General features: G+C 39.3%; 1 protein-coding gene across 5 annotated transcripts in view; it reads right to left on the bottom strand.

Moving 5' to 3' along the window:
• MAPRE2 (microtubule associated protein RP/EB family member 2) overlaps nucleotides 1–23011 on the bottom strand; it is a 145301-nt gene that overhangs the window by 63673 nt on the left and 58617 nt on the right. For 4 of the 5 annotated variants that reach the window (XM_004422449.3, XM_087439131.1, XM_087439130.1 and 1 more), the window contains one exon: nucleotides 2830–2957. The exons of the other annotated variant lie outside the window; for it this stretch is intronic. In XM_004422449.3, coding sequence (XP_004422506.1) covers nucleotides 2830–2957 — 128 coding nt within the window. The remainder of the gene's footprint in view (nucleotides 1–2829; nucleotides 2958–23011) is intronic. 5 annotated transcript variants of the gene reach the window in all.

The following is a 23011-nucleotide window of genomic DNA, read 5'->3' as shown; positions in this document are numbered from 1 at the left end:
CCTCAAATGTCTTATAGAACAATGAGAGGTGTAAATAAATAACTCATAAATAAATAAATAGAAAGATAGCATCTTCCTGGTAAATGCCATCGCGGAAGACAAGAGAACAGTCACAGACTGAATTATGAATGACAAGACTGTGCCAGATAGGTTTTAGATATTTTAACTTCACTTTTAGTGGTTTGAGCTTTCTCTAAAATGCAATGCAAGCTCTTGGCTGGAGGACAAAAAGTACTTGGGGTGCTTGTGAAAATGCAAATTTTAGGCTTCACACCAAGAAATACTCATTTAGAAGGTGAAAGATCCTAAGAATCTGCCTTTTTAAGCAGCTCCCCAGGAGATTATAAATGCAAATGGCCCACAGTCTATACTTTAAGGAAACTACAGCCTAAAATAAAAGACCTGCCTGTCTGCTCTGGAGATTAACATGTTTTTTGAGCAAAAAACCATGTTTCAGAGCCTTCAAATATTCTTCTGAACCGTCTTGTAACCTTAGGTAGCCAGTGAGTTATCCTAATGGAAACTATCTGTTCAGCAGTGATCAGAATTGTTTCCACAGGTTTCATCAAGCCACACCTGATAGTAATGTAGCTACAGATGGTTGTAAAATGCACACCAATGCTTTAAGACAACTGTACGGAATCCTTGACAAATGCTGCTTACAATTTTGTTGAATTTGCCTTACGAGAAATTTGAAAGATCTGCAAAGAAATGATATATATTACTCAAACATTTATTACTACTGTATCTAAAAATTCTAATTTGCTTCTCATTTCATTTGCTAGCAAAAACTCGCCAAGTATATTACACAGGAAGCTCCTTGTGGGCTCCTTTAACACTTAAGACCCATGCCTAGGAATTTTCTCTATGACTCTTTCTTATCTCCTTCCTTCCCATGTCTCTTTTTTCTTGATAACCAACCCTTCTCCCCTTATCCACATGTGCATACACCCACTTTGTGGGTAAGATATGCATTTTTGTCTCTGTCCCCTAGCAGTTGCAAATTGATTTCCATTCATCCCAAAATGAGCATTTCTGAGGGAAGAGTATGTGTCAGGCACTGTGGAGAAATGGACCCACAGACAATTACAATATAAAGTGGTATGTGCTATTAACAAAGGGATTGCTAATAAGAGAAAACTCTTCTTTCCTCCCAGCAAATTAAAAATAAAATTTTAGAGAGCTCCAGAATGCACAGCAAGAACAGCACCATAAAATTTGATTGAGTGGAGATGTGAAGTTGAGTAAGATGCAACAGAGGTTGTTTCTGACAGTAATTATCAGAGCCATTTCAATAGGCCAACAATATACGCCTGGTACATCATCATAGCCTAAGTCAGCTTCTCTCTAGCTTGTAGTGCAAGACCAAGAACTGGTTAGCATCCATTACTGACCTCACAAATCACAGGACTTATGTCTGAGGCCTGGACACAGAAAGGGTGGGTGAGGCAATGCCTAGGCTCTGGCCAACTTCACTGTCTTCCTCATGAGAAAAATGATCATGGGAGAAGAGGTGTTAATAGTATTGAAGTTTGTCCTCTAGTCTGTTCTGATCAATCTAGACCTGTAGAAGGGAGAGTACATTCACTGGTGGGCACTGGACTCAGGCGTAACTGAGAGTGACTAGTGGGGGCTTCCAAATTCTGACTGTACTGCATGAAATCTTTTTACACATGACCCACTGGGAAAGACAGAATGTCCTTCTGCTGCACCAACACCACTGTACTGGCTAAAAGTGATGACTCCTTTGTATGGAATTTCATATGAATACATTTTATTAATATTTTCTATTTTCTAACACCACTTTCATGTCAGAGCCAGAGGCAGAGAGGAAATCTCTTACCTATTAGTTCACAAGACGAAAATAATTTGTTTCCAAAGGAAGACTATTTCTTTGATAAATAGTCTAACCTAAGAATGAATTATTTTACTAGTGGCATGATTTTATAACATGCCCCTACTTTATCACTGAAGTCAAATCTTTTTATTTTTTAAGCCAGTTTAACTCAATATGCATTGCCTGCAGACCTCAGGCATTTGACAAAGAATAAAACACAGTCCAGTCCTCAAGGACTCATGGTGCCTTCAGGGGAGTAAGAGCTGGACCTTCTAACACAGCAAGGCAAGCATTATTCTGGAAGGGTGGGCACAGTGCTTCCAGAACACTATGGAGCCTGGGAGATCTGGGGAACCCTTACAAAGGGGGGACAACTGAGTTGGACTTTAAAGTGTGAAAGAGACTCTACCGCAAACGAAAAGAAGGGGAAAAACATTCTCAGCAAAGGGAACGTTAAAAAAAGGCTATGGGATGGAAAAGGGAAGGAGAATTTAGGGAACAAAGAGTATTTTGTGAAACTGAGGCACAAGGGAGAGAGATGTGGACGATGAATTTGAGGAGATGGGTTGCAGCCGGAACAGAAAGGACTTTATCAGCCACATAAGAGAGTGCATTTTATCCTGCAGGAAGGACAACATGGAGCCCTGAAGGTTTTTAAGGAGGGGTGTTGCAAGACCCAATCTGTGTTTTAGGAACGGAAGTGTGATGGCTGCTCAGGGGATGACAGAGAAGAGGCTCGAAGAGCAGTTAGCAGGCATTACATGTGAGACCCGTTCATCATATGCGTTGGGATGGCTCTATGCTCTTAGGCTCATAATCATTTTCCCCCATATGTGTTTTAGTTACAGCTGAGTTTCCCCCCCTTAAGTATATATATCAATGCTAATATATATTTTTTCTTACCCAAAATATACCATCTGTGGTTCATAAAATCACATTCCACATGACAGAGAGTAAACATTTAGGTAAACACTTAAAAGATAATCTCTTACCTGAACAAAGCTGTTCCACTTTTGTGTAGTTTAAAGATACTATGTCATTGACCCATGCGATGATGTCATGTCTGCTCATAGTCTCTTGGGTTATCGAGGTAGAATACACATTGACTGCCATTCCCCAACTAGAAAAAAACCAAACAAGTTTATATACCCACAGGGAAAAAATTAACTCAGAAACATAAAAGACACCTATTCAAAGTTGGGATCCCTGGCAGAACTCTACCTGGTATGTAAAAGTCCTGCTTTGGTTAAGCTCTTTCTCTATATTCTACATATTTGCTATAATACGATTAAATTTCATATATTCTTCATGCAGTACCATTTGACATCTCCTTCAACTGGACTCAAATGTTCTTCAGGTTCTGAGATTCCTAATTTCTCATGTAAGTTCGAGTCTCACTTTCGTCCTTCCATCGACGTGTAGAATTAAAAAGTTATCGCGTCTACAACAGTGTAGACTAGAGTAGTCTTTTAGCTTTATACGTTATTTCACAGTACTTGCATTACAAGTGCTTGCCAACAGTGCCTCCTCGGGCCTGCTCATCTTTGCAGATGTAAATGGCAGCTCCACCGTACCCAGGTGCTCAGGCTAAAAACACTATCACCATTCTTGCCGCCTCTGTTTCCCACCACCACATCCAACCCACCAGCAAATCCTTCTGGCTCCACCTTCAAAGTCTCTTCAGAGGCCGCTACCCTGATCCCAACTTCATCAGCACGCGCCTGGCATTTTGCAAGTCTCTCTGTTGGTCTCCCAGCTTGCAGCCTCGCTCCCACCACCTTTTCTCAACACAGCAGCCAGAGGGATCCTACTGGCATAAACCGGATCCCTTTTCTCCTTAGTTCAAAACCCACCAATGGCTGCTCACCTCAGAGTACAATCCAAAGTTCTCTCCAACTCTATAAGGCCTTATATATTCTGCTCCTTGATAGCTTCTCCTACTCCCCCCAGCCCCCAACCTCACTCGACTCCATCATGACCAGCCTCCTGGCTGTTTTTTGAACCCTTTAAGCTCACTTCTGCTTCAAGGCCTTTGCACTGCTGTTGCCTGAGCCAGGACTGTTTCCCGGGCAGTTTCGAGGCTCCCTCCCTCACTTCCTTCAGGCTTCGTTCAATGCCACCGCATCAAGGAGGCCTCCTCACCATTATCTCCTTATTCTTTTTCTCTTCATGGACAGAGGATATAAGCTCTGTGGGGGCAGGGATTTCATCCATTTTATTCTCTTAATATCCCTGGTGCCTAGTACAGGTCCAGAAACAGAGTAGGCTTTCAATAAAAATGTTGAATGCAAGAATGTGTTTTTTTTTCATATAAGGTAAGCAAGGCAGTAGGTAAGCTAGGAACATTTTTTAAACAGCTTTAGAGGAAATCCATCTTAGAAACAGGTTACATCTATATTTCATTAGGAAAAAAAAATCCTCACCTGACATTCTCTATCCCTAAAAGTTTTGGAAAAGCCTTGGGAAAAAAGTATTAAAAAGTATTCGAATAGATAATTGGGAAGACGAGTACTGCCTAATTGCATGAGTCTTCCTTTTATCTGTGAAAATGGGAAAGATGACTTATTTTGATTTTTTAATTGTTAACATACTCCTGACCATTTCACGACACCTACTATTTCCCAACATTTTCACTGGGAGTGGCATTTACTGGCCACCAGTAACAGAAAAGATTTGTTTTGTTTAAAATATTTTGATAACTATACCATAGTTCAGTGTAATTGGTTTCCTTTTTTTTAATTAAGGAACTTTAGTTTTTTAAAGCAGTTTTAGGTTCACAGCAAAGTTGAGTGGAAAGTACAGAGTTTTCCCATACACCCCCTTGTCCCCACACACATACAACCTCCCCCACTATCAACATCCCACACCAGTTGGTACATTTGTTACAATCAATGAACCTACATTGATCCATTATCATCACCCAAAGTCTAGTTTATATTAGGGTTCACTCTTGGTGTTGTACATTCTATGAAAGTTTTTTGGTATATGCAAAAGGAGAGAGAACAGAATAACAAATCAGTCCTGTTTACTTCTTGGCTTCAACAATTATCAATACTTGGCCAATCTTGTTTCATTTATACTCCCATCAATACTCTCTGCCACGAATCCCACCCTCTGTTCCCCAAGCCAGACTGTTCTGAAGTAAATGCCAAGCATCATATCATTTCACCTATTAAGTATTTCAGTATGTGACTCTAAAAGATAAGGACATTTAGGGGCCGGCCCAGTGGTGCAGCGGTTAAGTGCACGCGCTCCGCTTCGGCGGCCTGGGGTTCGCAGGCCCAGGTCTCGGGCATGCACGACGCACCGCTTGTCAAGCCATGCTGTGGCGGCATCCCATATAAAGTAGCGAAGATGGACGCGGATGTTAGCCCAGGGCCAATCTTCCTCAGCAAAAAAGAGGAGGATTGGCATTGGATGTTCGTTCAGGGGCTGATCTTCCTCACACACAAAAAAGATAAGGACATTTAAAAAACCAAAACCAAAACCAAACCACAATAGCATTATCACACCTAAAAATAAAAAGAATTTCTTAATATCAAATATGCATTATAATGTCTTATTTTGTTTCAGTTTGTTTAAATCTGGATTCAAATAAGGTTCATACATTGTGATTCTTTGACATGTACTTTAAGTTTCTTTTATCTATAGGTTTCTTCTCCATTTCTAATATTTCCCTTGCAATTTTTTTTTTTATTGTTGTTGAAGGAACTAGGTTGTTTGTCTTGTAGAGTTTCCACACTCTAGATTTTGCTCACTGCATCCCATTGGTGTGGTTTAATATATTCCTCTGTCCCTGGTACTCCTATAAACTGGTAATTTGATCAAGAGGCTTGATCTGATTCAAGTTCTAATTGGGGGAGGGGAGCAAGACTACTTCATGCAGTGTCTGAACTTCCATCAGGGGGCACATGTCTGACTCCTTTTGTGATACTGTTAGCCATTGATGGTATTTACCGAGATCCAACAATTCTTTAGAGACTTCGAAATATTCTATTATTCATTTTTGATTTATTAGCTGGAATAATTTTACAAAGAGAAATCTCCCCTCTGGGGTACCGATCATATAATAAAGGCAGGATGGATGCCTGATTCTTTCTCTTTTCTTACCAGTTTTCAAAATAATGAGATAGTTCTCTAATATTCTCCAAACATGACCAATGAGATTTTTTGTTTTGGAAGTATAATTATAAACTCATGGATTTAAACATATTTGATATGTTTCAATCCACCGCAGTTTATCTCTTTATTGATATAAGCTTGCAAGAGCTTATTCAAGCTGGCTTATGAGTTCTTTTGAACCAGGTCCTTGTAGTCTTTGATAACTTCCTTGCTTTCTGGTATGACAAACTGTTCCAGGCTCAACTTGTACATTTCCTGCCTTAGACCTAAAACCAGTCACTTCTCCAAGGGTTCCTTATTCTTTTAGTCACAAATGGTATTTAGAGATAAATAAGTAATATTGTTAAGCATGACTATATAGCATGGAAAAATCTAGTTTTACACAAAAATCTATATATTTATGAAATAGTTGTGTCTGGAGTTCTTATTAACTCTAAAGCAATAAAAATCTGCTTTCTACTTAAAGTGCTAAATATTTTATTTATAAATAAATATAAAAATAAATAAATATCCATCCATCCCCAGAAGCACCCTCATCTCTAAATTTTCTCCCCCTGAAGACCTGAAAAAAAACTCACTCATGGCATTGACATCTCAGATATAACTATAGTTACTGCTTTTCTACAACATCATTAAAGATTTTTTGGTTAATAACTTCCCCTGTTTTCTTCAGTCTATCATTTATTAAACAAAACCATTTGCTTTTAATACCTAGTCAATTTTGTATCAACTATGTAAGTTACATAAAATCTTAGTAAAGATAATTCAAAATTTAAAATATTTTGGACTGTTTGATATAATTTTCATATACTGGCATAACTTTTGGCAGTTGATGTACTTTTCTAATGTTTCTTCCTCAAGCAGCACTGAAAAGCTTTTGCTGTACCAAGCAATGTATTGATTGAAGATGAGGCAATGAGGCCCAGACTGTGCTGGATGGCATCAAGCCAAATTGGGATGCAATTTTTGCTCCAGATGATTTAAAAACAAAACTAAACACAATGCAGGAGAGAGACAATCAGACTGGCATTTAGAAAGATAATCTGTACACAAATGAGTAACGATGTTCTGTGGTTATATAACAGCAAGACATGTACAACAAAAGGACAGGTAGAAGAGTTATGATAGCTTTTAAAAAATCCATGAGAACAAAGAAGCAAGTCATTTGCTGCAGGTTCTGTCAATGAATCACACTCCTTTATTGATAATGTTCACCTAAGGACAACAATCCTTCCATATCTAAACAGCCTTTCAGCTCACAAAGGCAAGTCAAGCACTATCTGCCTTCAAGGAGCTCATTAAGATGACCAGGTAAACAGTGAAACAGCACCTGATTTTTGCTTTAGAAAAACTCCAATTAATTAGTTACTGGACCCCCCACCTCTAACCTCTACCACATCCCCTCTCTAACCAACACAGCTGCAGTCCCCAGAAACCCTGCAGTAAGAGCAACCATGTGTTAAGGGCCCTGTGGGAAAACCAGGATAGAGGACAGACCAAGAGTGAGGGTGAATCAATGATTATTAGGAAGATTTTCTTACATTTTCTAAAATAAAGCAATGACAACACATTAAAGAAATTGCCATTCCTACTTCAAATTAAAGCAATGGAATCACTACAGCTAATTTCTATTTACCATCCATCCTGATCAGAATATTCTTATAATCTATCTTCCTCCAAATTTCACCAAGAGACTTCTAAATTCATTTCACTTTTGCTCCCTCTGTTAGTTCCCCATCCAAATCCGGATGCCTTCTGCTTTCAGCGAGGGCCCTGTGGGTCCAGATTCCTTCTCCACAGAAGGAGAAGAGCTCTTCCTAACCTCTAGTAAGTCAGACGGTGGCCAATGTGGAAAGAGAATTCTATTCCTGCTCTGCCATCCACTCTTTTCTCTTCCCAATTTCTTCAGCTCTCTCTTTTTCTACAGGTTCAACTTCAATATAGTCAAGCCTAAATTATCCAGGTAGCTAAACAGTTCAGAGAAGAAAATTTATATTTTTCCAAATGTTAAACTCAGGGCTGCTGAGAGAGTACTGAACAGCCTTAGCTCTTCTGTGGACACACTCTAAAATCCTAAGATTTTGTTATAATTTCTTGGGGTCAATCTATATTACAATATAAAGGTAAAAGTACCCATCCCTGCTTATTCTTCAGAAACACTGTGTGGATAACACAAGGAATTTTTCTATCATTTTAGAGTTAAAGTGATTTCCTGCTCCCATTTTGATCCTTGAAAGAATCCTGTGAGCGAAACTCTGCAGAAATTTTATTCTTCCCTGACAAATGTGGATTCCTAGTCCTTTTGAAGGTAGGAATTAAAACAATTCAAAATATTAATTTTTTAATTTACCGAGTAATTTCCAAAGACACAGTTAAGAAAAATAAATGACTAAGAAAGAAAAAGTAAAACCAGATGCTACAGAATGAAGAGCCAATGCATCGTGCAGGGTTTATTCTCCGGTTTGGATCTTCGGCACGTCTTTTACATGGAAACAACAGTTTATTCTTAGATGACCTGCCATCTGGTCTCGGAGGCATAAGCATTTCTCTCTGTGCCATCCTTGCAAAAAAGGAATCAAAGCACTGTCCTCTAAAATTTGTGGCTTTCAGTCAGAATTTTAACCAGATCACTACGTGTTTACAACCTGGTAAATACAATCACACTGGAAGTAGCAGATAAGGGACAATTCCCTAGCATTTCAGTCTCTGGGTCCCCATCTTTTGATATGGCATTTAAATTTTATTCTCAAATGAATTTGCATTCATTGCTCCTACTTGAAAATAAACCAATAATCACCATACATTTACACAGTTTCCGTGAATGTTTGAATGTCTTTCCTGGAAGCTGGCACTAGATATACATTTTTGGTAAAAAGGTGAAAAGGAAACACACAGAAAAACAAAAATCCTTCCATACTTCCAGCAGGCCAAGTCACGATTCTGGCTTGTCCGCAGATAGTGACCACTGACACACGTGACTTCAGAAAAAGGACAGCCTCAAACCGAGGGTCAGCGTGTTGGGTTTGCCCCATTTCATCCTGTATTCAGCCTTTGGTGGTGACGAGGGGAGAGGCACAGCAAGTCTATGCCTTGCAGCAGCTACTCAGCCGCACGAATTAGCAATTGCATTTCTGCTTACTGAATCAAAAGGAATTTTATGTGACTGAGACTTGAGTTAGCCTACCAAACAAAGCCTGGATAAAGACTTGGCAAGCCCCAAGCTGTGGAAACCAAAATATTAATTCTACCACCTTCCCAGTCATGGGTCCCAAAACCAATGAGGAAATATTCTAAAATTTTGTCCAAGAACAAATTGGGCAAGATCTGTGATTTATTCCAGAGGAATGTCTCTTCAAAATTTGACAAACATATAAAATGTCATAGCTAGCACTGTGTGGCCTTTAACTGAAATGATTTCTTATGCAATTCATTCTGTCTCTCCGCCCCACCCTAACTCTTACAAATAGACCACAGCCATGCTCGTGTTCCTGTGGGGAGAAGGGGGGCTATTTTCTCTTCATTTCCTCCCTTCACACTTTGATCACTTCTTTTGGAGAAAAATGTTGTTTTTTTTCCAGCAAGCTCATGATAGGCCAGGTGTCCCAGGATCCTGGCTCTGGTGCTGTTCTGTGTGTGTGTTATAACAAGAGGGGTTTGAAAAATTAATTTTGGAAATGAGGCATGTGGAACCTATTTTGATTTTGATTTTTTTTCACAACTAACGTCTGAGTTTGCCAGGCTTCCCAAGTTTAGACACGACCATCTGCAGAACAACAGCCCTCCATAAGTGGTTGACTACTGTCTGCTGCTCTGTAAGGAGGCCCCATTTGGCTTAGATTTACCCCACACCCATTTTAAAGCTGAACCTTTAAAAGCCCTACCTGACTTAAGTTACCTTCATGTTACTCCCTAAAGGAATTCATATACAACTGGAAACTTAATGTTCGATATAAAATGTTCTGAAAATTCAATCCACCCCATGCCAATATACTCCGTTCACACATTTTGCACTGACAACTACACTCATATCTATGACTGCCTTTCTTCTCTCTCATAACAATCTCTATTATCAACATGTTCCCCCATCACTAGGAGAGGTAATTCACCTCCACCAGTCTAAGGTAAATACACGCAATCCACCTTTTACTTAGTTTCACACAAATGAAAACAAAGAACAGACTAGAAAAGAGGTACAAAAATAATGGTATTTTTTTTCACCTGAGAAACTTATTTCTTTGAGCTTGGGCACAGAAGGATTTCTGAGACCCTTACAATGATCTATAACCCATGTGGTTTCTTAAGTAATATGTGAAGATATCAGTGCTTCATAGGAAACCATGTCCTGCTGACTGGGTGTTAAAGTTCCTTTCAAAGTGTCTCAGAAGTCATCGTTTGCACCATGTCTCCATATATGCCAAGGTGGGAACAGCACCTGTGAGCCACAAGAACACGTTTCTTTACCCATCATTGGACTACACTTGGTCCATGTCAAGGTCTCAACTCTAACTCCCATCTCACAGGGTGTTCTTTGGTTCAAGTTTTTAGGACTGTCAAGGTTGCCCTGTTCCTATATACCAGGTAAAGGGAGGTGCATTATTTCAAATACACTCATAAACATGGCTTTTTACTAAGAATTTTTTTGTCATTCTAACAGAAATAATCATTTTGCAAACACTTCTAAATACCCAGAAATAATATTATGATAACAATTTAAAAAGAAATTTAGCCAATCATTGATATAATGAATACCTCCTTCTCTTACAAGTGGCATTTTCCTAAAATAACTTGTAAATATTTTGAAAAAAAATATGTACATTTATACCCACAGATTAAATACTGAGGCAAAGGAACAAACCCCAAAAGTTGTTCTCAAAGACCACTTCTGCATTAGAATATATGTATCAACCTGAGGGGGGAGGAAGAGATTCAGTCCCACAGCAGACATTCACTCAAATGTGCGAGTTTTCCTCTGAAAAGCCTTGTAACAACACAAATAGATTCTGCCTGAGTGCCTCCTTCCTGGCTCCCTAACAAAAGGCTGATGTGAAATCTCCCGTGGCTGTCCCTAATAATGAACTGGGCATCAGTAGGGGATGTGTCAATATGTCCCCTGAACCAGAAACTTCCCTGCTTTTCAGCTGTGCATAATTCATTCTCTAGATCCAATACCGCAAGGGGTAGGATTTAAACATTTCACCAAGGAAAGACTATCTCCAGATAATTCTCAATTCATCACTTTCTCTTTATTTGTGACCTGAACCGTGGGGGCAAGAAGACGGTATTTGTTAGAGGAGGGAGACCAGGATGGAGTGGAGCGGGAGTCAGAGAGGGTATCTTTGAAAGACAAACCTTGACAAGACGAAATCTCCCTGGAGAGACATTATAGAAACTGTCCTGAGTTTCATTTAAAATTGACTATTAAAGCTTCCACTTAACTTGTGGAATAATTGATGCATGGATTCTAGGGTTGGGATGGGAATTTAAGAGGTCATTTATTGTCTTTAGGTAATAATAACACACTTAAGCCGCTGTGGGCAGATGTGCATCTGTTTTATTTTTACAGAGCTCTAGGACTTGGTTATGGGATTAGACAGACAATGCAAGACTAACTCCTCCAGGCATGGACCCTCCCTGGAGAGCTGCCACGAGCCGGTGGAAGGGCCTCCTAGGGTAGCAGAGGGCTGAGTACCGACTTCAGACAAGGACAGCGGAGAAACATCAGGACATGCCCACAATTACGAAATACATATATTTTATTAAAATGCAGATATTGAAATATACTATTTTTTCTCCAAGCTAGGCTATTCACAATTTAGAGCTAGTGAAGAAAACCAGTGCAAAGAACTTTAAGACTAAGGTGCTTGGAGAAACACTGGATAAGACATGAGTTTTATCAGAGGGCAGAGTTGCCTGCTCTTTATTCAGGCTTTTCTAGGCAGTCTACCATTGCAATTATCAATGTGCCCTTCGTTACCATTCATTGCTTAATGATAATGCTTTTAATGTGGGCACAAAGTTCCACTTAGTCTGACAATCCGAAGTTCCGACTCCAGCTAATAACTGCCACCTCCCAGAGAGAATAAACAGGAAATAATACAATTTCTCAGGGTGCCCATCTCTTTTACAATTGTCATTTCTTAAAACAGATTAAGCTCTTTCTTGCCATATCACGAAGTATTCCAAATATTTTTAAAAAATAGAATATGATTAAAGCACAGATTTCTCCAACTGCCAGCAAAAGGAGATTTCATAACCAGCCTTGAAAATCTACCTCCATTTTAATTACCTTTTCATTATCTGCATTAACCCCATCAGATACTATTTGGTAGGTGGCTCCTTAGCTTGACTACCCTCAATATTGTACGTAAATGAAACAGAAATGCAACTTTCAAAACAGCACATATAGGTTTTGGTTTTTTTAAACTCAGGATTAACGTCAGTAACTATGGCCCTGAAATGACTTGGAAACTTGGCTCTTATCCAAGGAATGAAGAAATTTTGGAATTCTAAAAAAGTTCTTTGTGGCATTCATAACGTTCACTGATATGAATGAAACTCAGCTATGGACAACAAAAGAGTAAAAGGCTAAGGATACACGGACACACACAGCGGGCATACGTTTCCTTCACATGGTCAGAAACGCAGCCGATTATATTTGCCTAAATGTCCATCTGTTTCAAACAGTGGGTGGCTTGGTCCATGCTCTGAAAATAATTACAATGACCCAGAGCTCATTCCCATGCCACAGGGCTTGGCTGGTCTCCTCAGGGCACCAACTTCGCTCAGTGCTCCCCCCACAACTTGGCTCCCAGTACATCCACTCCTTCTTGACCATATGCCTTCAGTTTACTTTCCCAGCCCTACTTGGCCCTGTTCCCTCTCACCCTGACCTTAGCTCTCTCCCATGATCCCAAGTCATTTCCAGTCAGGCCGCAAGCCTCCCCCTCCCAGTATGACCCCAGGTCAACCTTTCAGGGCATAGGTGCTGCTGCCACCATGATGGGTGGTCATGCTCAGCTGGTTAATCCACCATGCATAAAACTGGGTGCATAAGATATAGCAGAAGAGTGTGTGGCAACTGAACGAACGAGCCACCACTAGGCAAAGTTGTGTGGTGGGCAAATTTTGTTAGGAATGCCCCTCCACCTCCTGGTTCTGAGCCATTTTGTGTTCTTGGTGGTGCTGGTTCCTCCTCAGATACTTATTAGCATCTTCAGCTGTCCACTTTCTCTAAACCTTCTCAAAATAAAAAACAAATGAAGGATGACAGCTTCAAGGTTAATCCTTAGGGATAAGTGGGGCTCAAGGCCTATGCAAAGGGAGAGGTCACTCCCTGCACTTGGCAGCACTGGCTACATCTCATGCTTCAAGTTCGGCTCAAATGTCAACTCCTCAGCAAGCCTTCCCTGACCACCCTCTGAAGTGGCCTCCTCCAGTTACTCCCACATCACACTCTTCTTTCCTGTGTGATACTCACATGACCTGTAATTATCTTGTTTGTTCATTGTCTGTCCACTACCTCCTGCCCCCAGAATGTAAGCTCTATGAAGGTGGGTACTTTATAGTATATAAATATATACTGCTGTATCTCCTGTGTCTAGAGCAGTGCCTGGCACATAGCGGGTACAAGAAAAATAAATGCTGGGTGAATCCATGTGTGGGCAAGTTTTGTGGGGAGGGGAAATTCACAGGGAGCCCAAAATCACACCACGTAAGCAATTGCCTATATGTGTCTCTAGTGCTATGTGAGATGGTTAGGAGGGGTTAAATTAGGGTTGAGTAGATTAAAGGACTTTATCTTCTATGTCTAAAATAAAGAAGCAAGTAGAGAAATGTGCTTTCTTCATGTCTCCAACACTGATATGAAAAGCTCATCAGCTGTACTGCAGCTTCACGAGAGCACTGATCTAGGAGTCACGGGCATTGGCTTCTAGTTCCAGTTGGGTAAACTTGGGCACATGTGCCTCACCTCTTTGGATCTCCTTTTCTTCATAGGAGTAAGCAGTTAACATCCATTTTCTCATTTAGTCTTCACAACAATGCCATGTGATAGATACTGCTTTCAAGCTATTATGAAGGAAAAGAGAGAGAGACTTGGAGACGTTTAGTGACTTGCCCAGTCACAATTATTAAGTAGAAGAACTTGGACCTAGGACTGATTCTAGGATTCTTGCTCTCAATCAAGTCTCTTTCTGCTCTCAGTTTTTATTATGTCATAGGGGTAAATGGGAAGAAAAAAGAACTCCAAATGAGGACACAATTATGGTCTTCAATAAAATCATTTTTGTCTTTTTTAGTTCTACTAAGGCCTCATTTTACATTTTCACTTTAACCAAGATGATTTTTTAACATAAGTTTACCTGAAGAAGAGCCTGAATTGTAGAGCTTTGGTGATGAGTTACTAGTTTATTGCTGGGAATTATTTTTGGCTCAAAAGCCTGCCAGCTGTAACATATAAGCCACGCTAATATTTTAGGAATCACCACATTTTACATTTCTAGTTACTACATATTTTGGACTCAGGTCTCTCAATTTGCTTTTTGTGGTAGTTCAGTCAAATGCACAGAGAACACGTCCATTACTGCTTATAATTTTTTTCAACACTAATAAAAGACTTAAGATTGGTATCTTGACTATGTGTTTAAAAAATCTATTGCTTTAAAAAAAATAATAAACAAATACCTTGGTATCTCACTCTTAGAGACTGGTGCCACCCAAAGGTCTATATTTACATCATGGTAAAATTCATTTTTAAACTTACGAGAACATTTTGAAATGGAAATGGAAAGTGAAGTACCAACAAAAATAAGCCTACAAGGATGAGAAAAGAGCAGGCCGGTGTCAAAATATATTCCAGTAAATTTGACTCCAAAATGGACAATGTACATCCATATCCCCCCAGCCCTGTCTGTGCCATCAATTCTTCTTAATTCTTTCCATAGTAGACTTTGACACAGAACCAAAATGGTCAATTTTAAATTGGGAAACAGTGTAACATTAAAGTTCTGAAATATTACCTTTAGTTGACAAGGTACTGATCAGCTTCTACATCAACCCCACTCCTCAACCCCAGAGAACATCCTGTGAATCACATACAAGATGGCTGCACATTATGAGAATAGGAAATGGAAATTTCAGTCATTTGAACTAAGGTTAGTAATTTTTAGCCAGATTGGTGTAGCAGTCGAGAAATGCTATCAAAACTAGGAGCACTATTTCATTACCAGTTCCCCAGGCCATCATCCCCAAAACTTCCCTTCCCAGATGAAATGATTCATTTTGGCCAGAGAATGGATTTCCCCCATCTTCCTACAATCCCATCCCAGAGTCAGAGTTCATCCTTCTTTCCCCTTCCCTAGTTTTCTACTACTCTTGTTTGGGCAACCAGATACCAATCCTATCTTCCTCGTATATTGGAGTAGAAGAAGAGTTTTTGTTTTTTTAAACCAATAAACTCATCTACCATTTTTTTACTAGAATGAAGGGACTGATAGCATCAGAAGTACCCAACAGTCCCTGACAAAAATCAGTTTACACACACACAAACACACTTAATTTGCAGTACCTCTCCACTCTCCTATCTATTGCCTTGTCACAGGCCAAAAGTTAAAACATATCTGGCATCAGTGTAATAACACTATAATTCTCACAGGGAAGTACAGAAACCGAGCATTTGAGTAAAAAGTGAATAAGAATTGTGCCATGTTCAAACTGAATCAGGTACGGAAATAACGGGGGGGGGGCAGATATCTGGTAAGACCCTTGGGTTTGGGAAAAGAGTGGAAGCATAGAAGTTTCTTGAAGTGAAGCCTTCCTTTTTGATTCTGTAGTTCTATGGTATGAGGACTTACAGGAGCAAAGGACAAAATTTAATATACTGTTATAGTTTAACAAATGTGAGGGATCGTGGTCTCTACTGAATTCAGAAGGTTCTGTTAAAGTTGGGATATTTAAAGACAGAAAAATAACAACTGACTAATGAGAATTCAGAGATAATTAAGAGAAAAGAAATTACTTATGAGAAAACATTATAAACTATTTGACTAAATAACTAGAGATGTTACTACAGACCAGAAAGTCTAAAGAATAACAAGAGTGACTGAATGAAGTTAGTTCTAGACTGGATATGTGTGTTAAAAGTTACCCAGTAATTGGGCCGGCCCTGTGGCTTAGTGGTTAAGTGCGCGCGCTCCGCTGCTGGTGGCCCGGGGTTCGGATCCCTGGCGCACACCGACACACGACTTCTCCGGCCATGCTGAGGCCGCGTCCCACATACAGCAACTAGAAGGATGTGCAGCTATGACATACAACTATCTACTGAGGCTTTGGAGGAAAAAATAAATAAATAAAATTATAAAAAAAAAAAAAGTTACCCAGTAATTGAGCCAATCTGAACGGATGAAATTTGGTGAAGCACCTCTTCATCCTGCCCCTGTGCCTAGCTTCTAGGTTCCTAGGACTAATTTGACTTAGAGACTTTAAAACATTTTAAAAATTAGATTTGAATTCAGTGATCAAGTAAAATTACAACTTTTTTGGGGGGGCTTCCCAGACTTAAACCAAACACCTGATATTACACTGGTTGATCCAACGTCTCAAAGACCTAGTTTACATTATTTCAGTTTTAGGTATTGTTGTAATAATAAGGATAATAGATAATACCATAAAAATTGACTCATTATATATATTTATATGTGTGTGTATGCTACAAAGAATTTTTATTTTAAATTAAGGTTAAAATATCTCATAATAGTTTGATGAGGCAAAAAAAACTCAAAGTAGGATGCTAGTAAAAAAAAATACTCTTTTTTAAAAGTAGATGTCAGGGCTATTTATTTTTTAAAATATTCTTATGTTAAAAAATCAGTATATTTTCACTACGAAGAAGTAGAAAATAAAAATAAAATTAAAGACCTATTTTGTGTATCAATTTTATACATATACACTTATACATAAAAATGGGTTTATACACACACACACTCACACACTGGGTGGAACAGTGTCCCCCCAAAATTCACGTCTACTTGAAATCTCAGAATGTGATCTTATTAAGAAATAGGGTTTTTGCAGATGTAATTAGTTAAGATGAGGTCATACTGGATTAGGGCCCTAAATCCAATGACTAGTGTCTTTATAAGAAGGTCATGTGGAGACACAGAGACACAGACACACAAGGAATAAGGTCATGTGATAATAGAGGCAGAGATTGGAATGATGTAGCTACAAGCCAAGGAACGCATGAGGCCACTGGAATCAGGAAGAGGCAAAGAATGATTCCCCTCAGGGCCTTCCAAGGGAGCAGAGCCCTGCCAACACCTTCATTTCAGACTTCTAACCTCCACCACTGTGAGAGAATACATTTCAAGCCACTTAGTTTGTGGTAATTTGTTATGGCAGCCCTGGGAAACTAACAATATATATATATTCACTTTTGTACTAATCTGTTTGTCTGTTAACATATTGTGAACATTATCCATATCTTCTTCATGTATAATATTTACACTGATTTTCATTATGTAAGTGTGCCACAATATACCTGATTTCAGAATTTTATGTTAACATGTTTAATTCCAAGCACTTCTAGTTTAGTTGTTCCCCTTCTTTTTCAGTTAATTATTATTTCAAGACAACAGAACCAGTGGTCACTTGAATGCTAACAATGACCAAATCACTGCTGGCTCACAAAAAAGACATGGACATTTTTCCATGTCCTATACTTCTTCAGGTGATTTTTCGGGGGGAGGTGTAGCTGTTTGCTAGTTAGTCCTTAAAGCCAATGGACATCATCAGTTGCTCCCTTATTAACAGGAAAGGAAGCAAGCAGTCATCTTATTTAAAAAAAAAAAAAAAAGTCATGTCCTTGGCCATCGTAAACTAGGGGAATCACAGGATGTCCTGTCTAATGGTATTTGGCTTCCTTTCACGGAACTTCAATTAAAGCAAAAAGAACACTCTCAACTGATACTTGAACGGCTGTGACCTGCTCAGTCCCAACCAAACGTAGAAAATAATCATCTACAAACTAGATAGTAAGAGATTACTGCTATATGGAAGCAGTAACTCCGTCTGAAATCCGGCCTGAAGGTTTTGCAATAAAATGAATAAAACGACAGATAAAATAAGTTGTGCTCAAAAATCTACTAGTAGACCTAGAGCATTTGGGAAATCATAAGTGACTTTACATTTTATAAAATCTTTGGATTTTGAAACGTATGTGGTTAAGAAATTTGGCTTTTAGCTGGAAAGATTGTGGAAGCTAAGCGTCCCCACCCTCTCAGAAATAACAAGGTCTCTCAGTAGATCCTTTCAGGTAAACCTAAGACCTTACTGAGCTTTGCTTCCCAGTTTCTAAATTCTACTTGAGGCAATTTCTCCTTAGTAGGGTTTAGAGAAGTCAGGAGCCAAATCACAACAAAAGTGCCAGATTAGATAGAATGAGAATGCAGCGAGGAAGAGTTGGGGGATGTTTGTCTCAGAATTTAAAATAAAGGAGGGAGGGCATCCAATGCTTTAATTATCCTGGGCAAAATTCTGCAAGTATGGAAATGGTTCCTTGCTGTCTTTAAAGAACAAACATTTCTACACACATTTTACTCTTAAATTTAATAGCGGAAAATTTGATCTAGTATTAAGGGGACACTCAATACAGAGAAAAGAATACCTACCTAACTATAAGGTTCTTCTCCACAGAATTAAAAAAGCATCTCATATCCATCAAGATGCCAAAGAAAACCTAGCTCCTAAATATAACTCTTTCATATGAAACCCTTAAAGTGGATTGTTTTTTCCAGAGCTAAAACAATGATCCTACTTTACTTTGCAGTCTATTTTAATGGAATCATTCAATATACGCTTAGTGCGAGCTGGACCTAATTGCTAGAAAAGGCACCATGGACACAGACCAGGTAGAAGCAACTATTCCTTTTCTTGAGGGGCTTATATCAGGTTAAGAACACAAGACTCATACTCATTAAAATCTAAGTCAAGACTGTAGAGTATCCAGAATATACATTTTATGATCCTCTTATAACAATACGATAAACCATCTAATTTTTAAAAATGGGCAAAAGATTTGAATACACACTTCACTAAAGAAGATATACAAATGATCAATAAGCACATGAAGAGATACCCAACATCATTAGTCATCAGGAAAAGATAAATTAAAATCTCAGTGAGATACCTCTACCCATCCATAACGATGGCTGAAATTTAAAAGTCTAACAATACCAAGTGTTGCCAAGGATGTGAACTAAATGGAACTCTCATACTCTGCTGGTAGGAATGTAAAATAATACAACGATTTTGGACAATTATTTGCAGTTTCATAAGTTTCTTAAAGTTAAACACCCACTATATGACCCCAATCATTCCACTCCTAGGTATTTATCCCAGAGAAATGAAAACATATGTTCCCACAAAGACTCGTACATGAATATTCATAGACATTTTATTCATAATTGCTAAGAATTGGAAACAACCCAAATGTTCATCAACTGGTGAATGATAAACAAAATATGGTATAGCCATACATGAAATACTATTCAGCAATAAAGAGTAACAAACTGCTGATAAACCCAACCAGGATGAATCTCAAAATCATTATGCTGAGTAAAAGAAGTAAGACACTAAAGAGTACAATCTGTATGTTTCCATTTATATAAATTGTAATCTAATCTATGGTGACAGAAAGCAGAGCAGTGGTTGCCTGGGGCTGTGACAGAGGAGATAACGAACTCCAAAGGGTACCGGGAATCTTTTGGGAATGATGGCTTCAAGGGCATATATACTGCCAAAACTCACTGAATCATAAACTTTAAACAGATGCAGTTTACTGTACATAAGTTAATTCTTAATAAAGTTGATAAGGGAGGAAAAGACAACAGTATAATTTGTATGAATTTTTTCCAGATTCAGTTAGGACTTTTCATAAACAACTGCTATGTGCCAGGTATTGTACCAGGTACTGAGGACACAGAGATCACAGATTATGATAGAGTGAAACAGTAGATTGAAATGACAAGCAACACTACTAGCTAACACCTTTAAAGCATTTACTTCGCACCAGTCACTGCTTGGTATACTTTATATTCCAGATTTCATTTAAGTCCTCATTAAGAACTTTGTGAGGTTGATGCTATTATTATTCTATTTGCACATTAGGAAAATGAGGCTTAGAGAGGCTAAAAAATTTGCCCTAGATCACAGAGGTGGTGGTGCTGGGATAGAAAAGAAGTCTCACACCAGCACCAAGTTTTGCCCACGACACGTCACTGCTTCTCCAAGTAGCAGTCTGGGACTCTGAGAGGCCCAATTGGTCTTAATATGGGGTAGGAATGGAGGTACTTGAGGGTCCAGGCCATCTTTTCAGTCCAGGCCAAGTTTTGAACTGGAGTTGAGGGAGCAGTGACACATGCATCACACAGGCTGGAAATATGTTCCTTGTTATTCATGCTGACATCTTAAAGTCCGTGTTAGGACAATGCTATCTGCATGTCAGAAATTCCAGGCAGATAAAAACTGGCTTCCCAGACACCAAACAAGCTTTTCAATTTATTGTGTGTGCTACCCCACTAAGGGATTTTGGAAAGACTTACAGGTCCCCGCTCCCTCCACTTGTCAGCCCCTGCCTAGGCAGCTGATGGCTCTCATCTCTTTCTCCTTCCTCCCGAAGAACAAACGTTGCAGGGGCCGATTTACACTGCCCCCAGAAACAGAAAGAGGGCGCAAGGAGAGAGGGCTGGTGCATCCACCCCAAGAAGCCCTCACCCTGTGCTGGGCTCACCCCGCTCCCCACTGCACCCAATCATGCCCTCTTCCGCTTCCTCCTTTTCTAGCAGACACTCGGCTCACAAGCTCCACAAGCTTTCTATTTCACGGTTATTGATGGTGAGCAGGCCCCTATAGCTGCGATAATATATTCAAAGCTCTCCTCTTCTTTGTTTATTCCTAATTGGTCAGTCTCCATGGGGATTCACTCAGCCTTCACCCAGACTTGTGGGTGAGGGGGCTGGAGCAGGGAGGTATGGTGAATGCAGATGGTTTGTTTCCTGGCCGGCTCACATCAGAGCAGGGGTCACATTAAGGCCAGACATTGCTCAATACCTTCCATAAGGTGGGAAGTTAGACTAAGAGTTTGGGGGAGGCCAGAGGACTGCGGCAGAGTGGCTAAAAAATGGCAATAATCTGTAGTCTCACAGATTTAGGGCCCTGCACAGTACCTGACACACAGCACGTGCTCAATAAATAAGAAAAAAATTCAAAGAGGATATCGAAAAAGAATCCTCACAGAGGATTATTTTGCAGTTAGTGGAAGATTCAAGGAGCATACTAAGCAGGCTGGACACAGCACAGAAAACAACACAGGCGGCAGCTCCAATGGACTCTGGAGAAAATGAAACAAAATATGGACTAGGGATTGCTGCGTGTGAAACCTCAGAGGGCAGACGCTGTAGGAGCACATTTCATTTGCGATCTGTGATGGTTTAATGTAAATAGGGTACTTGCATTAGGCAAATCTTTAATATCCATGTGACTTCAATAAATCCGTGAATATTTTGAGATGCTTCCCAACATATTTCAGCATGTAAAACTCATTGTTAAAATTAATATTCATTTAATTTTTAAAATCTGTGCTATTAAAGTGGTAAGTGAAACACTGCTCATGGATTAGTAATGCATTTACATAGTTCCAGTTTTTTAAAAAACATAAAAAGGTATACAGGGACTTATCTGTCCAGTTCCCACCATTATTAGTTTATATCCTTTCAGCTTCTCCATGCACATCAAGTAAATATGAATATATATTCTCATTTTCCTCATTTATACAAGTTAGTATACTGTACTATTTTTAGTACAGTATTTTATTTTTAACCTAGTGATGGTCAAATACAAATATCATAAAAATCTGGGGATCAAAAGAGATAAGCCTTTTATTTTTCCTCAAGTGGCTTTTTGTAAGGAAGAAGTAACCTGCCCACCACATAGGTCACTCAACAAGGCTCAAACTGGTACCTCAAGGCTGTATTAAAACTTACACACAGAGGTTATGGTAGGAGACACACACACAAACATAGTTTTTATTTACATGCTTCATTTCTGAAAGCTTTTGAAAATTACAGGAGTGATCATTTTGCCCTTACCAGTATCAGCACAATAATCACAAAATTACTTTATTGGGGTCAGATGTGGGTAACTCACCACCTCAGATTCCTCCCACCAACCACTTTCTCCCACCTGTTGTCCTTCATACTAGAGGCTTTCCAAGGAGGGGCTGTGCGTTATTAATCTTTGTATTCCAAGGGCCCAGCATGGAGTTCAGCATATAGAAGAAACTCAGTAAGTTGCTGAAAGAACAGATTAAGAGACTGCTGGAATTTGGGCTTAAATTTCAATATAACAATAATTGTGTAATTAGTTAAAGAGTGGGAATTAAAAAAATTATATGAGGAACCTCAACCTGAAAATATGTTTTGGCCTTCCAAAATGACAAAAAGGCAGTAGACTGGGGTAGGGCAGAGGAGTCCATTTTAGTAGCTTCACTTTCTCCTAATTTGCTAAGTACCAAATGCAAACCTTGCAGGGACTCAGTGAGGGCTGTCAAATGAAGGGACACTACTGTTTATAACCAAAGTAAGACTGTAAACATAAGAATGCCTTCCTGAGATGTCAATGCCTCTGGCATTTTTGACAAATTACCTCTCAGGGCTTTGCCAGGATAGGGTGATGCTAAATAAAGAACAAAGAATTAATGTCTTTACAACAAAAACAAACACTACTTCTGGAAAAATAAAACAGGATCACAGAAACTTAAGGTGCGCCATTTTAGGATTATGCAACAACAACCGCTGGCCATCAACTTCAGGACCAATTCTGCACCCAGGATCACGAGTTTTAGAGACTTCCACCAATACACACTATATATTTACAACACGTACTCTTCTCTCTCAAGTCTCTTGCCTCATTCCTCTTCTGTTCCAGGTCACGGCCAAAATCAGATTCTTCTGGCACATTTTACCTGCCCAAACCAAGTGAGGCCTAGAAATAACAGGA

Source organism: Ceratotherium simum, chromosome 14 (assembly GCF_057802395.1).
Source record: "Ceratotherium simum simum isolate JZ-2026a chromosome 14, ASM5780239v1, whole genome shotgun sequence".
Classification (NCBI taxonomy): domain Eukaryota; kingdom Metazoa; phylum Chordata; class Mammalia; order Perissodactyla; family Rhinocerotidae; genus Ceratotherium; species Ceratotherium simum.
The sequence above is the reverse complement of the archived record's forward strand: the minus strand, read 5'-3'. Positions and strand labels throughout refer to the sequence as shown.